Source organism: Thermobia domestica, chromosome 11, assembly GCF_964235325.1.
Source record: "Thermobia domestica chromosome 11, izTheDome1.hap1.1, whole genome shotgun sequence".
NCBI lineage: Eukaryota > Metazoa > Arthropoda > Insecta > Zygentoma > Lepismatidae > Thermobia > Thermobia domestica.
This window is the reverse complement of record NC_137464.1, coordinates 160,797,451-160,809,976: the sequence shown is the minus strand read 5'-3', so window position 1 is coordinate 160,809,976 and position 12,526 is coordinate 160,797,451. Positions and strand designations below refer to the sequence as shown.

Genomic DNA, 12,526 nt, shown 5'->3' with positions numbered 1-12,526 from the left:
GTGAGGTCTCTTTAAGTAGCCAAATATTGAAATATCTAATATTGTAATATTTGTATTTATTGACCTGTCTATTTCACGTTTCTTAGTATGCTGTACATAGATTTTTCATTGTTAGTGTTGCGCACGAGAAAACAAGAGGGAGAATGGTCGTGACGAAGTTCGATACAAAACAGTTCTAGTAGAAAAAAAAAATGTTTTTCAAGATGAGATAGCCTCAAATCTTGACTCGTGTGTGCATCTCTATTCATTATTTTCTGAATATTTAGAAATATTTCTCATGCCAAATCGACAAAGTATCTCGAGCACTTACCCAATAACTTTAATGTCGTTGCCAAGTCTCTGACACTGCTGTAGGCAATTAAAAGCGTTTGAGCGTGATGCTGACTCTATCATCTCTTTTCTGTGCTAAAGTCAACTCATATTTCCATACCGACCGTGGACTTGTGTTGAATTGAGGCGTAGTTTCTTATACCAAGTCATTGGTGGTTTTCTTTTATACAATATGCAATTGCCAATTTGTTGTTCTAAGTCTTACGTCCTGCTGAAGTTTATGCACAAACTGTTGTGACAATAAGTAGTGAAATTATGATACATTTCTCTGTATAGATTAGGTAAGAGTTAAACTCGGGAGACACTGCAGACGAAGCCAACTACCAACTTAATATTTTCCTGTTATTCAATGTCTGTTAGATAATTTTACGCGTAGTCAATGTTTATTACAGAATCGTCCTTATAACCGAACCATCCTTTCAGTTAATGCCATCTGTCGAGTGTTAAGAGCATTAGAGACGGACACTTGCGCTGTGAGTTATACAACCCGCAATGTTTTGATATTTGACAAGTTGCCTATACGTACAGTATGTTTCAGTTTGCAGGCTTGCGAGGAGTATTCCTCAACTGATGTCCTTAGGGTAGTTTATCACCTACTTAATTTCAGAATCGCCACGTAAAGATGGAATAAGATATGATTTTTTGTCTGATAGATTGTAAACAACTAAATGTACGAACATACAAAATGATTGGAAGCAGTTTCTGCTAATTAACGTTACGTACGTATTCACTTGATGTTCGAAAATCAGTGACAGTTTAAGATTGTGTATTTTGTGTTTATTTGAATGTGCAAATTCAATGTGACGTTAACTTGATATTAGTACGTAATTGTTCTATTAGAAACTATTTGTCTGAATTTAGGAATTAAACTTACCATGAAAGTCAGTTTTAATAATTCAGCATAGTTATATTGCAAATAATTCTTCATATCTATATAAGGAATGTAAGTAACGACCTAAAAATACATTTCTTGATTTTCGTCCTACCAGGTGCAAGCGAGGAATTTGGCATTTTCAGATGAAAATAACTGATATTTAGTGTGTCCTTTCGATACATTGTTGCACTTCCAGTTGGAGTAACTTTTTTGAATTAACTGTTATCCGAAGACCAGTGAGTCGAAGTATAAAATGTAATTTTTCTTTGATCTCTCAACAGAGGTATTCCTAGAATATTAGTATGTCCAATGACTTTCTGTGCCCTCATAGAATAGCCATATAATTACTGTGTTTAAGAAATAACCCACGGATGTCCATATGACATGAAAATATCATTAATTATAATGTATACACATTCGTCGCATTTTTACCCGTGTCTTTGCATGATTGCTCTAGATGGACACACCTTGTTTATTTCACTATCTTCATAAAAATAAAAAGTAATCACAGAGAGGGGCAGGTCTGGACATCATGTATGAAATTCTATAGCCGTTGGTTGACCTACCTCTCATATTTGAAAATGATCATTTAGACAGTTTCTAGTATACCAGTAAAATGTCAGAGTGCATCATTTTACATAAATATTATCTTACGCACCTGCTCCCTTGCAGAAATTCTTGACCATACAAACTTTTGTAACATTTGTTAGTAAAGTTCATCGGTCATAATGTCTTGATATCTCGCATCAGATCGGACTTTTCTGAATGTTTTCAATCGTCTTAGGAAATCTTTCATTTGCCCAATATATATATAAACTTTTGGTTGCATATAAGCATCATTTTTGAAAATTTCACAAGCCTGTTACAATCTTTGGATTAGGATATCATAGTCGATTCTGTAATTCTATAAGAAAAGCATGCAGATTATAACAATTTTCTCGCGTGGGCTTTCTCGTGCAAGTAGAAGGACTTCGATCAAATCTTTCAGTGTCCTTATTTTTCCTTAGACCGCAACGTTGAACACCTCTCGATACCTACTACCCTACCGGTAGTCATTAATACACTGTGACAGTTTTTCAATCTTCTTGCTTTGCAGAAGAGAATGTCTGCAATGTTGACTTCTCCATTATCATTGCACCCGGACAATACGCTGCTATATCTCACATCTTAATCTCTCTTCTGGGTCAGTCGACTATTCATGTGTTATCTGAAACCATGAAACATAGGTACAAAATAAATAAAACATAAATAATGGTATAGTTTATACAGTGAAAATAATGAAAATATGTGTATATAATATAACCAGCTGTTTCTTATTAATAATCTGCTAAACAAATTTTACTTTGTCTGTTAACATTTTATTAAAAAGTTTATAGCATTTCAACAGCAAAGAAGGATACTTTTACTATTAAATTTATGAGAAGTAGCTGTACGATATAAAATTTTATTCCTTATTACATCTTACGTAACTGCTGGCACTTTTGTTAGAAAAATACGTCACACTAGAAATAGTGTATTATTATTATTATTAATAATAATAATAATAATAATAATAATAATAATAATAATAATAATAATAATAATAATAATAGATTATAGGCACATTGTATTATGCTATTCAAGTTTTCATGTCTGTTGAATTTCCTGCATTATCTAGCAACTTACAATGCGATGCTGCTTATTAGAAACGATTTAAGTCAATATTCAAAGGCGTTTAAATGAATATATCAGTGGACTCTTACATGTGTATACTCTTTAGGTTAAAGGAGATGGATAGGTTAAAGGCTTAATGGATGTGAGTAATCATGCAATAATGTTGGAATGAGAATGTGAGAGGAAAAGAGAAGACTTCGAAAACCTACGAACACGTTATTGTCCACTACAAATTCGCATGACCGGGTATCGAACTAGGGATCTTTCTCACTAGAAATGGACGTTCTACCACTGAGCCACATTGTGTATGTACTCTTGCAAAAAATATGGCTCTGACGCTTCTGTTGAGTGAGTGTTCCTCTGATACTTGAAGAAAATCCATTAATTTACCTATTGGATGTTCAAAAAGTAAAAAAAAAAAAAAAAAAATGAAATGAAATCTTTGAGTTTTACGTCCCACGCTTATGCCGGCTAGGCTAAAGGAGATGGTGATTATGAGAAATGAATGAAATGGTGGAATGAAGAAAGTGGGAGGAAACCGGAGAACCCCGAGGAAACCCACGCACACGGTGTTTGTCCACCTCAAAGTTCACTTGGCGAAAGCAGGGTTTGAACCCAGGACCCCATACAAAAGAGGTGAACGCTCTACCACTGAGCCACCGCGGCCCCTTCAAAAAAATAAATGATTACTGAAAAGATTACTAGAATTACTGAAAATATACTCTTGATTCGTCTTCTAGATATTCCACAACAAACCCTGGAAAGGATTTGTGTACAGAGTCTCAAGGGCCGAAACCTCACTGTCGAGAAACATCGTGGACCAAAATCACTTCTGGTCAAAACCTCGCCTAGGACAACATCTCACCATAACGACTTATTAAATGTAGTGTCCAACATACCGTCTATATATTAAAAGTAATATATTACATTAAAATAAGGCGTAAGATAAATTCCAAACAATCTCTTACACTTAATATAATAATAGGATCACAGAAAAAACGTGATAAACAATTTTATTAATTTTACAAAGAGGAAAAAGATCTTAACAATTACTTTTCTACATAGATTAATATAACATTACCTCTTTGATTTTTTTTTTTTTTTTTTTTTTTTAACGGAGTTCATGATCACCAGATAATTTAACTAGCATTTGTAGAGTGGTATCTCTAGGGAACATTGGCGTAACTGGGATATTATGACCCCAAACTTTACATGTAGTTCAACGGTATTCTAGGGAGCAGCAATATTCTATAGGGACTAGTTCCCTCTAGTTATGCGTATGGTAGGTAGAGGTTTGATGTTCTAAGGACAGCATTGACATTTTAGGCTCAGAAGAAAATTAGTTGAAAATATTGAGCAACTGAATATTTTTTTTTTAAAAAAAAGTGTAATTAATACTAAAACAACATATTTTAATCAAGATCGCGCCTAGGTTTGGGGGAAAGGTGTTTAATTTCAGAATCATTTAGTAAGTTTAGAAGTAGGTGCTGTTGTTTATGTGTAACACGTTAGAGAATTTAGAAATTCATTATACACTAAAGGAAGGGATACGCGTGACTTTTGCTATAACAGTGGATCAGACTCAAATTCTGGCTAAAATTTTTCTTCAAAAAGTTATGGTCTATCAGATTTTATTAAAACTTGATATCTACTTTCCTCCCATCCTAGGAAATAATCCATTGTTTATGGTTGAAATACGTCAAGAAAAAGACGGTAAACGACTGAAAATCCATTCCATATTGCAAGTTTACAAATAGTGCATGTACAATAATATATACAATAGTGCAATAACCATACAACGTTCAAATATACAGTAATTAATAAACATTCCAGGTTCCCCAAAATTCAGAATTTTCTTACTCAACATTTAATTCTTATTCAATAACATTCTCCCAAAATTTTCGATTTTGATTCAATATGGAGTATATTTTCTTTCAGGCTTTTCTTTAAATAAAGGCATGAAATGTGTGAACAATGAAAGGAGTGAATAATCCAAGCTTGACCCGATTCTTGCCAAAAAAAAAAAAAAAAAATCAATTTTCTCCCTTTATAAAAAAAATTCTCCGTAATTGCTTTAATTTAAAATTGCAAAAAAATTATTTTATAATAGAAATTTCAATTTGTGTTTTGATTTTTTTTAAAAGGCAGTTAATAATGAGTTTTGCTTGTTTTTGAATGTATATTGTAAAAATGCAGTTAGTTTTACTTGTATATATTAGGGTAATACAGCATTAAATGCCTCTAATTGACTTTTTTCTCTCTCTCTTTTCAGTAATCATGAATAGCCTCTGACATCAGTGGCCATGGCTTCAGGCGAGGGAGCTGAGGAGTCCCGAAGGACTTCCAGGATTGAACTTCTCTCCTCGGATCAGATGAAGCTAAGCCATGGATTTGAAAATGAGGCATTCGATCTATCATCTCTGGAAATTACTAACAATAATACGAATACCACTTCTACCAGTACAAATACCAATGGCAACAGGCAAAGTTCTGGTAGACGCGATAATGGAACAGACGATGATGCAGCACCGCCTCCAGTACAACCGCGAAAAAGAACAGCAAGACGACGTCGTGTCGAAGCAGCACCAAACACTAGGCCAGCTCGTGGATGGGCTGATGATAATGAGGATAATAATAGTGGTGGTGTTAAAAGTGCCGGTGTTGGTAATATGGAGACATTTACAGCAGCCGAAGATGTAACTGAAATAACCGCCGTCCAATTAGGTTCGTCTTCAGCGTCTGTATCTCCAGCGTTGTCTTTGCGATCAACAGGTTCCGGTGTAAATAAATCTACGAGTGGTACCACGAAAACTGTACCGACAACTAATCTGCCGGTTTTACCTCCTGGGGCTTGTCCACCGGAAAGTCCTCCGCCTTATGTCAGTTACGTCTCTGTGCCTACACCTACTTTACCTTTACGATCTAGTCCGTCCACTACTGAACTGTCAAAAGATTGTCGAGAAGCGCTATCTTCGCTTCTTTGGGAACCATATGAGTGTCAAGCGGAAACACGGGCCAGTTTGGCCAGATCTGCTGGCTTTCCACCACCCAAAGCAAAAGTTGAAGATGTTGCTGCGTGGTACCCACCCCCACGTCCATCTACTAGTCCAAGTTTAGTAGTAGGAGCATCGAATACCCCTCATTTACCATCTTTCGTACCGGTGTCAATTAGTGGACATCCTGTATCATCTAACCATCATCCTCAATTACCATTACCAACATTATTGGGGACTTCAACATTGTTACAGCCAATACTGAACGGTTTGGCAACACCGCCACCAAGTTATAAAGAGGTGGGTCAAACGGAAAGGTCTCTAGCAACAACAGAGAATAAGATCTTCAACAATAATCCGCGCCGCAGCTTGTCCTCACAGCCAACGAGTTCGAACAAGAGAGCCAACTACAAGCAGGATAACCTACATCCAGCCTCTTCAACAGCAACACTGCTGGTCACTGACCTCCAAAGTAGCCCGGACAGAACACCGCTAGGAGCGCTAGTGTCGCTCCAACAGCAGACAACAGAACCATGTGTTGGTAGTGGTGATTGTTCTTCTAGTCAGTCTGAGTGTGACTGTTGTACAGGAGGGAGCTGTGTTGTGTGTTGTGGTGGTGTTAAGAGTGATTTGAATGCCAACAAGGTAGCGGACGCCCACCAACAGCCCGTCGGGATGGTCAACGTGGCGGTTGATCCCGGCATTGTTGGTGGAGGAAGTGCTGGAGGTGGACTATTGGTGGAAACAAGCACCACCACCACCTCAAGTGGTGAAGACACTCCGTTAGTGGCTGCAGAAGAAGCTCCAAGCACAATTGGTATTGTTGTACAGGACTGTAGTGCTGTTGAACCAGTGGTGTCCTCGCAAAGTGATGATAATATTGGTGATGCCAGTTGCAATAATAATAATAATACCATTGGTGGCAGTAATATAAATAATAATAATAATAATAGTGCTCTAGTGTCAAGTGTTAGTGTCAGTTGTCGGAGTGCATCGTTGCGGGTTCCCGTGACTATTCCGTGTCGTAGTGGGTCCAATATGCGTGTTGGTAGCGAAAGCACAGCAGATGTGCCTCTTTTAACAAATAATAATATATCTAATGTTCAGATTGTGCCAGGCCAACAAACATCGGAGAATGAACCTAGGACTTTCACATCGACGGAAGCTCAAACTGATGACACGGGCCAAAGCGACGTACCGCCGCGAAATAATCGCGAACATAGACGCCGCGAACGCCGTGAGCGTCGCCATAGGAGAAATAATATGCATAATAACAACAATCCATCGGCGGCACCCTCTGTGGCTCCTCCACCGCCACCACCCCCGGTGGAAATGTGGCAAACACAGTTAGATAGTAACCAGTCCGGGGATCGACTTCCGGATCTTTTAAATTCCCACCTGCCACCTCCTTACTCAACCCTCCCTATGGCTTCTGATCGAAGGATAGTGCCTCCGGGCCCACCCCCACCGCCTCCAACCCTTGTGCCTTTGGTGGCTGCTCCTCCTCCACCCCCTCCGCCAGTAGCACCACCGCTTCCGGCATCAAGTGGTTCACCGCCTCACGGGATTCGATTCCCGTTCCCAACACCAGGCAGTCGAAGGTAAGTACATAACTTTACTATTCATAACTATGGGGTATTCAATGGTGATTATTTATCAGAGAAGAATGATTTTTATAATAGATTGCCATTCTGTAGGCCTATCAGAATAAATGGACTAAATCTAGAATTCATATGCTAACTAAAGTCTGTTATGAATTTTAAATAATGAAATTTACATACCTCTTTATCCGTTTAAATGTTGAGGATGATTTTATCTTTTCGCCTTTCCTTTTCAATATTTGTATCTCATGTGTATCTGTGTCTGTAATGATCATTTGTAGCTGATAGAAACGCCGAATTACATTGCGTTATCCATATTCAGTGCGGCTATAACATTGTGGATAATTATTTCACAGAAACTGGAAAAACCAGGGGCAAATGTTTCCCTCTAGCCAGTTCAACAAATTGTTTTTCGTAGATAAAACTTTTCCACTGTTTATTCATGTTCGCTTCAGCATAAATAGTAATAATAAATAGTTGTAGCGTGTACTCCTTTAATTTTTAGCCACCACCTGAAGTAGGCAAGTGTCAAGTGTCTTTAATTGTAAAGCCTCTGTCGTACCAAATAAGGTGATGTTAGAAGATAGTTAGTTATAGAAGTACATACTATTATTTATTACTTCAATAGTAATAATACCTGAGGTTGTCATAAGTTTTTTTTCACTCATCACTGTGAGGCAAATTTTCCAGAAATTATTAAAGGCTACGGCAATTAACTACAACAACGAGAAAGAAAGTCGATTACTATATTTAAAGTACCATCCTGGCATTTCTCTGGTAGAACTGAGGCATAAACCTGTCAGCATGGCCGGCCGCTGGATTCAAACCCAGGGCATCCCGATTGCGAAGCAAGAACGCTAACCATTAGGTTACTCTTGCATCTTTAGACAACAGGCTAATATCTTATATGGTCGGTGCTGAAAAGGGACGCTAAACTTTGACAAAAAAGTAACAAGTATTCTTCTTTATTTTTAAAATACATTTTCACTTCAATAAAACATATTCTACATAATTTGAATAAATAGTATGCGCTATATCCACTAAACATGTTCACTATATCATAAACTAGGGAACTAATTAGTTCCTTACTATGACAATACTTAGTGAATTAGTATGTCAAATTATGCATTTTTTATATAATTTATTGCCATACTATTTAAAAAATTCTCATAAGATTTAGATTTATGCATTGATTACAGTGTATATAACGTATCAACAAGTGTACCAACTGCGTATATTAGTATAATCTCTTAGCTATTTTGAAATTTGTATAGGTTAGGTGGCTACATGAATTTTGAAGTTGCAAATTTTTGCCAAGTAATAAACCATAAAGGCATACACGAGACACTAAAGTTACAGAAGAAATATCATAAATTTAGCATTTGAAAAGGAAAAACAAACAGGATAGACAAATGATAATCGAATAAAGCAAATAAAGTTGAAAGAATAATTTGTTTTGCTAACATTCAATGTAGCATAATGTTAAAATTATGTAAATTTATTACGCTATATATATATATATATATATATATATATATATATATATATATATATATATATATATATATATATGGTATATAAGTATATAAATATTTTACATTACCAGTCATGAGTCTCTACAGTAAATTACATCAGCACTGAATGTTTTATTTCCATCACAAACAAATACAATTACAGAAATATTTTTATAAAAATCAATGTATTAATTAATGTGGTCTTACTAATATTAGCTCTTGGATTTTTTAAACATATGATACAAAAAAAAAACTTCATTCTATTTACTATTTCTTTTATGGATATAACATCAACGTACAGTATATCCCGATCTAACACATTGCTTTTTCTTTTTTTCTGAATGTTTTCGCTAGATGTGGTTTGGTAAAAAAAAAAAAAAAAAAAAAAAAAAAGTGCGCATCATAAAGATATGAAATTTCTACTTTAATGCCCAACAGTTGTGCACCGAGATTGAGAGAGCAGGTGATGATAATGCATGAAATGATGGAATGAAAAAAAAAAAGTGAGGGGAAACAGGATAACCCCGAGGAAACCCACGTACATGGTTCTTTTCCGCGATAAAAGCTACTTATGACGTCCTTTGAAGGATGTGTATGAATAGCTTCTATTTACTGATGTTTCTTCCTTTTTTTATGTAGGAAATTTACTAATGTGTTTTTCCCTAAATACGGATTGTATATGCATGTTGTTGTATATGGAGAATGTTGTATATGCGTGTAAGCCTTATATGCCACTATAAGAAGCAATAATCAAAATCCTATTACAAACCGGACATACCTATGGGGAATTGCCGGTAAGAAGATGGGATAAAAGGGGGAGTCGTGTTATAAAATAGGTTGAGAAAGCCTGGTTTATATTATTGTCTTCAAACTGTCCAAGGTATTTTGTTAAACTTTCATTAGAATTCGGAGATACAAGTTTAGTAGACGCCCTTGCTTTAGCAAAACATGACATACTTTCTCATCCTGTTATAAATGAAACTAATGTAACTTAAAGCATTGAGTTAAAATTTGAGGGCTGAAAATATTTTTATACAGAAAAGATGTTATCATGTGACTCATGCCGTGCTTTACACCGTTTTTGATGCTCTTTTTTTCTTCTCTAATCTTCGCACTGCGAATATGCACGCAACATTTATTCTCATTAGTACTGCATTAAGCTATAATTTATGTATCTCACATTATTTAATGTGTGACAGAATAACCTACTACAGCTAATATCAAATGTTTACGCCATACTTTATTGCCATTAAAATCAGCCAGTGAATATTATGTTGTAATGTGAAAAGAAAGAGGAAAAAAAAGAACGATACTTTTTGTATTGTTTATCTTCTTTCTCGAACTATTTGTTAATTATATTTTAGTTGCTTCATCTTTAAGCAGGGTCTATTGTTAGATATATTATTACTATAAGTGACGTATGTGACTGTGTATATACGCAGTTTTACGTGTCACTGGTACTGATGTATACATGTATGAATTTTGTTAGGTAATACCTATTGTGTTGGTTGTTTTAAGTGCATTATTATTCATTGCATTGCCTTCACATTGAAACATTTCGCCCAGGAATGTAACATTGTGTCGTATGTTTTTATCATTGAGCAATGTACAAATAGTATGGGATCTCAAATGTTGCCATCTTGTCGCATGTCTCTCTATTTTTCATTGTTGTTATCTCTTTTTATATATGGTATTTTGAAACTAGTATTTTAAAATAAAATGTTGGGATTTTCTTCCTTCTCTCTTTCTAACATTTGTTAGTTTCTCGAAATTATTTATTTTAAAAAAATGCGGATGTAAGATTTTGTGCTCTTATCAATGGTCGAACGGAAATAGGTCTATGCATACACACATAAATTTATCTCTTAAGTTCAATATAGTAGATATGAAATAACTGATATATTCTGCTACTTAGCAGTGCATATAAGGGGATACTGGAGTCTAGTAGTTGAAACGTTGTTCTCACGTACGCATGATCTCGAATTCGATTCCCGACCGGTGCTTACCAAGTTTCAATGTCCACCCGGCGTTGTGAGGCAAGCTGGGGAGTCACGTGAATAAAAGACGTTACGGTCACAAGATCTAGAAAGCTCCTGATTACGCCTGTCAGAGGGCGACAGCAGCGTGTTAGTCGCCAGACTAGACGAATTCAGCCGGTCACTAACAGATGGCGTTGGAGCGGCTCAGGTCCCTAAAGGGCTGTTACGCCAAGCGGTGAAAACAGTGTATATCTTTCACATGCGGTACATAATATATGGATAAGCTATACCAGCAGAATAAAAAAATGTCAACTGTATCAGGTTGGCAACGACCGATTTTCTGAAAAACTACTCATCAAGATTTATCATTAAGCATTTAGTTTTGTTAGGCCTGTTGTGGCATATTTTGATTGATGTAAGTGTCCCATCCTCTACAATATTAACAGTTAAACAAACATACAAATTTGAGTGAAAATCATAATTTTGTGCTGTATCTCATTAACCATATGATATACTTCTTCATTCCACCATTTCATTCATTTCTCATCAACACCGCCTCCTTTAGCCTAATCGGCATGAGCGTTCGACGTAAAACTAAAGATTTCATTTCATTTTTCCATATGATATACTGTTGTTTAGTCATAATGAAGAAGTTAATGAAGGAACATATACTTCAGTATCACTTTCATCTTAACAAGCGGCGAAGAAATTCGTTCTCAATATTTTCGAAAACCGCGTATGAGGATTTCCAGTCAGCCAAATCATTTTGTTCAGCCCAATCTAATCTGTCGATTGCTACATACCTTATCTCTGGACATTTTTGTTTTCGTTAAACTCTAATGATATAGTAGATTTTAAAAAAAATGACATGCAATGCTATACCAACTCATATCGGCCCAATTTGATCATTGGGGTCTATAAAAAATTCCACTGAAGTAGATGGTGCAGTTCTTGAAATATGAATAAATGCCAAAATACCCTCAACAAGGGATATTCTCTGATAGTGTCAACTGTAAGACTCCTTAAAAGAGAGTAAAATAAAATCGCAAAACAATTTATGAAAGGGAAGATCTTGTAAGTTTGAATCGCACACACATTTTATTCACTTACGTTTTCGTTCTTTATACTTTCTACACGTTAATTTCCCTTTTCACCATCAATATTTTGCATTTTCATTAACCCCCCATTTTTTTTTATAACCCTGATCGCTTGAGAAGTGAGTGTGTTCAAGAAATATTGATACGCGTACTTTTTGTTGACGCAGACAGCAAAATCATTTCTCGGTTCTAGTTTAGTTTCTCTCTCTCCCTCTCTCTCTCTCTCTCTCTCTCTTGTTTTTTTCTTTAAGTTGCACTTTCTCTTTTCTTTTGAGGTAGTTTGTTCGAGGTAAATTGAGAATTTGCTACTCCAGTTTTTCAAAAGATACATGATTCAGCCCATAGACGTGTTCGTTCTGAATATGTTGAGAAACGTGCTTTCACAACGTAACGTATCCATTCGTACAAGTTTTTGCTGGAGACATGACTTGGTTTTTACAAAAATTAAAAAGCGCCATGGCCGCAGCTGGAAGCGAAAAGGTTGC

At 35.9% G+C, this 12,526-nt stretch overlaps 1 protein-coding gene across 3 annotated transcripts in view; it reads left to right on the top strand.

The window, feature by feature from the left end:
- The window catches only part of LOC145664531 (uncharacterized), an 825,817-nt gene that overhangs the window by 402,351 nt on the left and 410,940 nt on the right, over window positions 1-12,526 (top strand). For all 3 annotated transcript variants that reach the window (XM_081731281.1, XM_081731280.1, XM_081731279.1), the window contains exon 3: window positions 5,130-7,451. In XM_081731281.1, coding sequence (XP_081587407.1) covers window positions 5,161-7,451 — 2,291 coding nt within the window. In that variant the 5' untranslated portion in view covers window positions 5,130-5,160. The remainder of the gene's footprint in view (window positions 1-5,129; window positions 7,452-12,526) is intronic.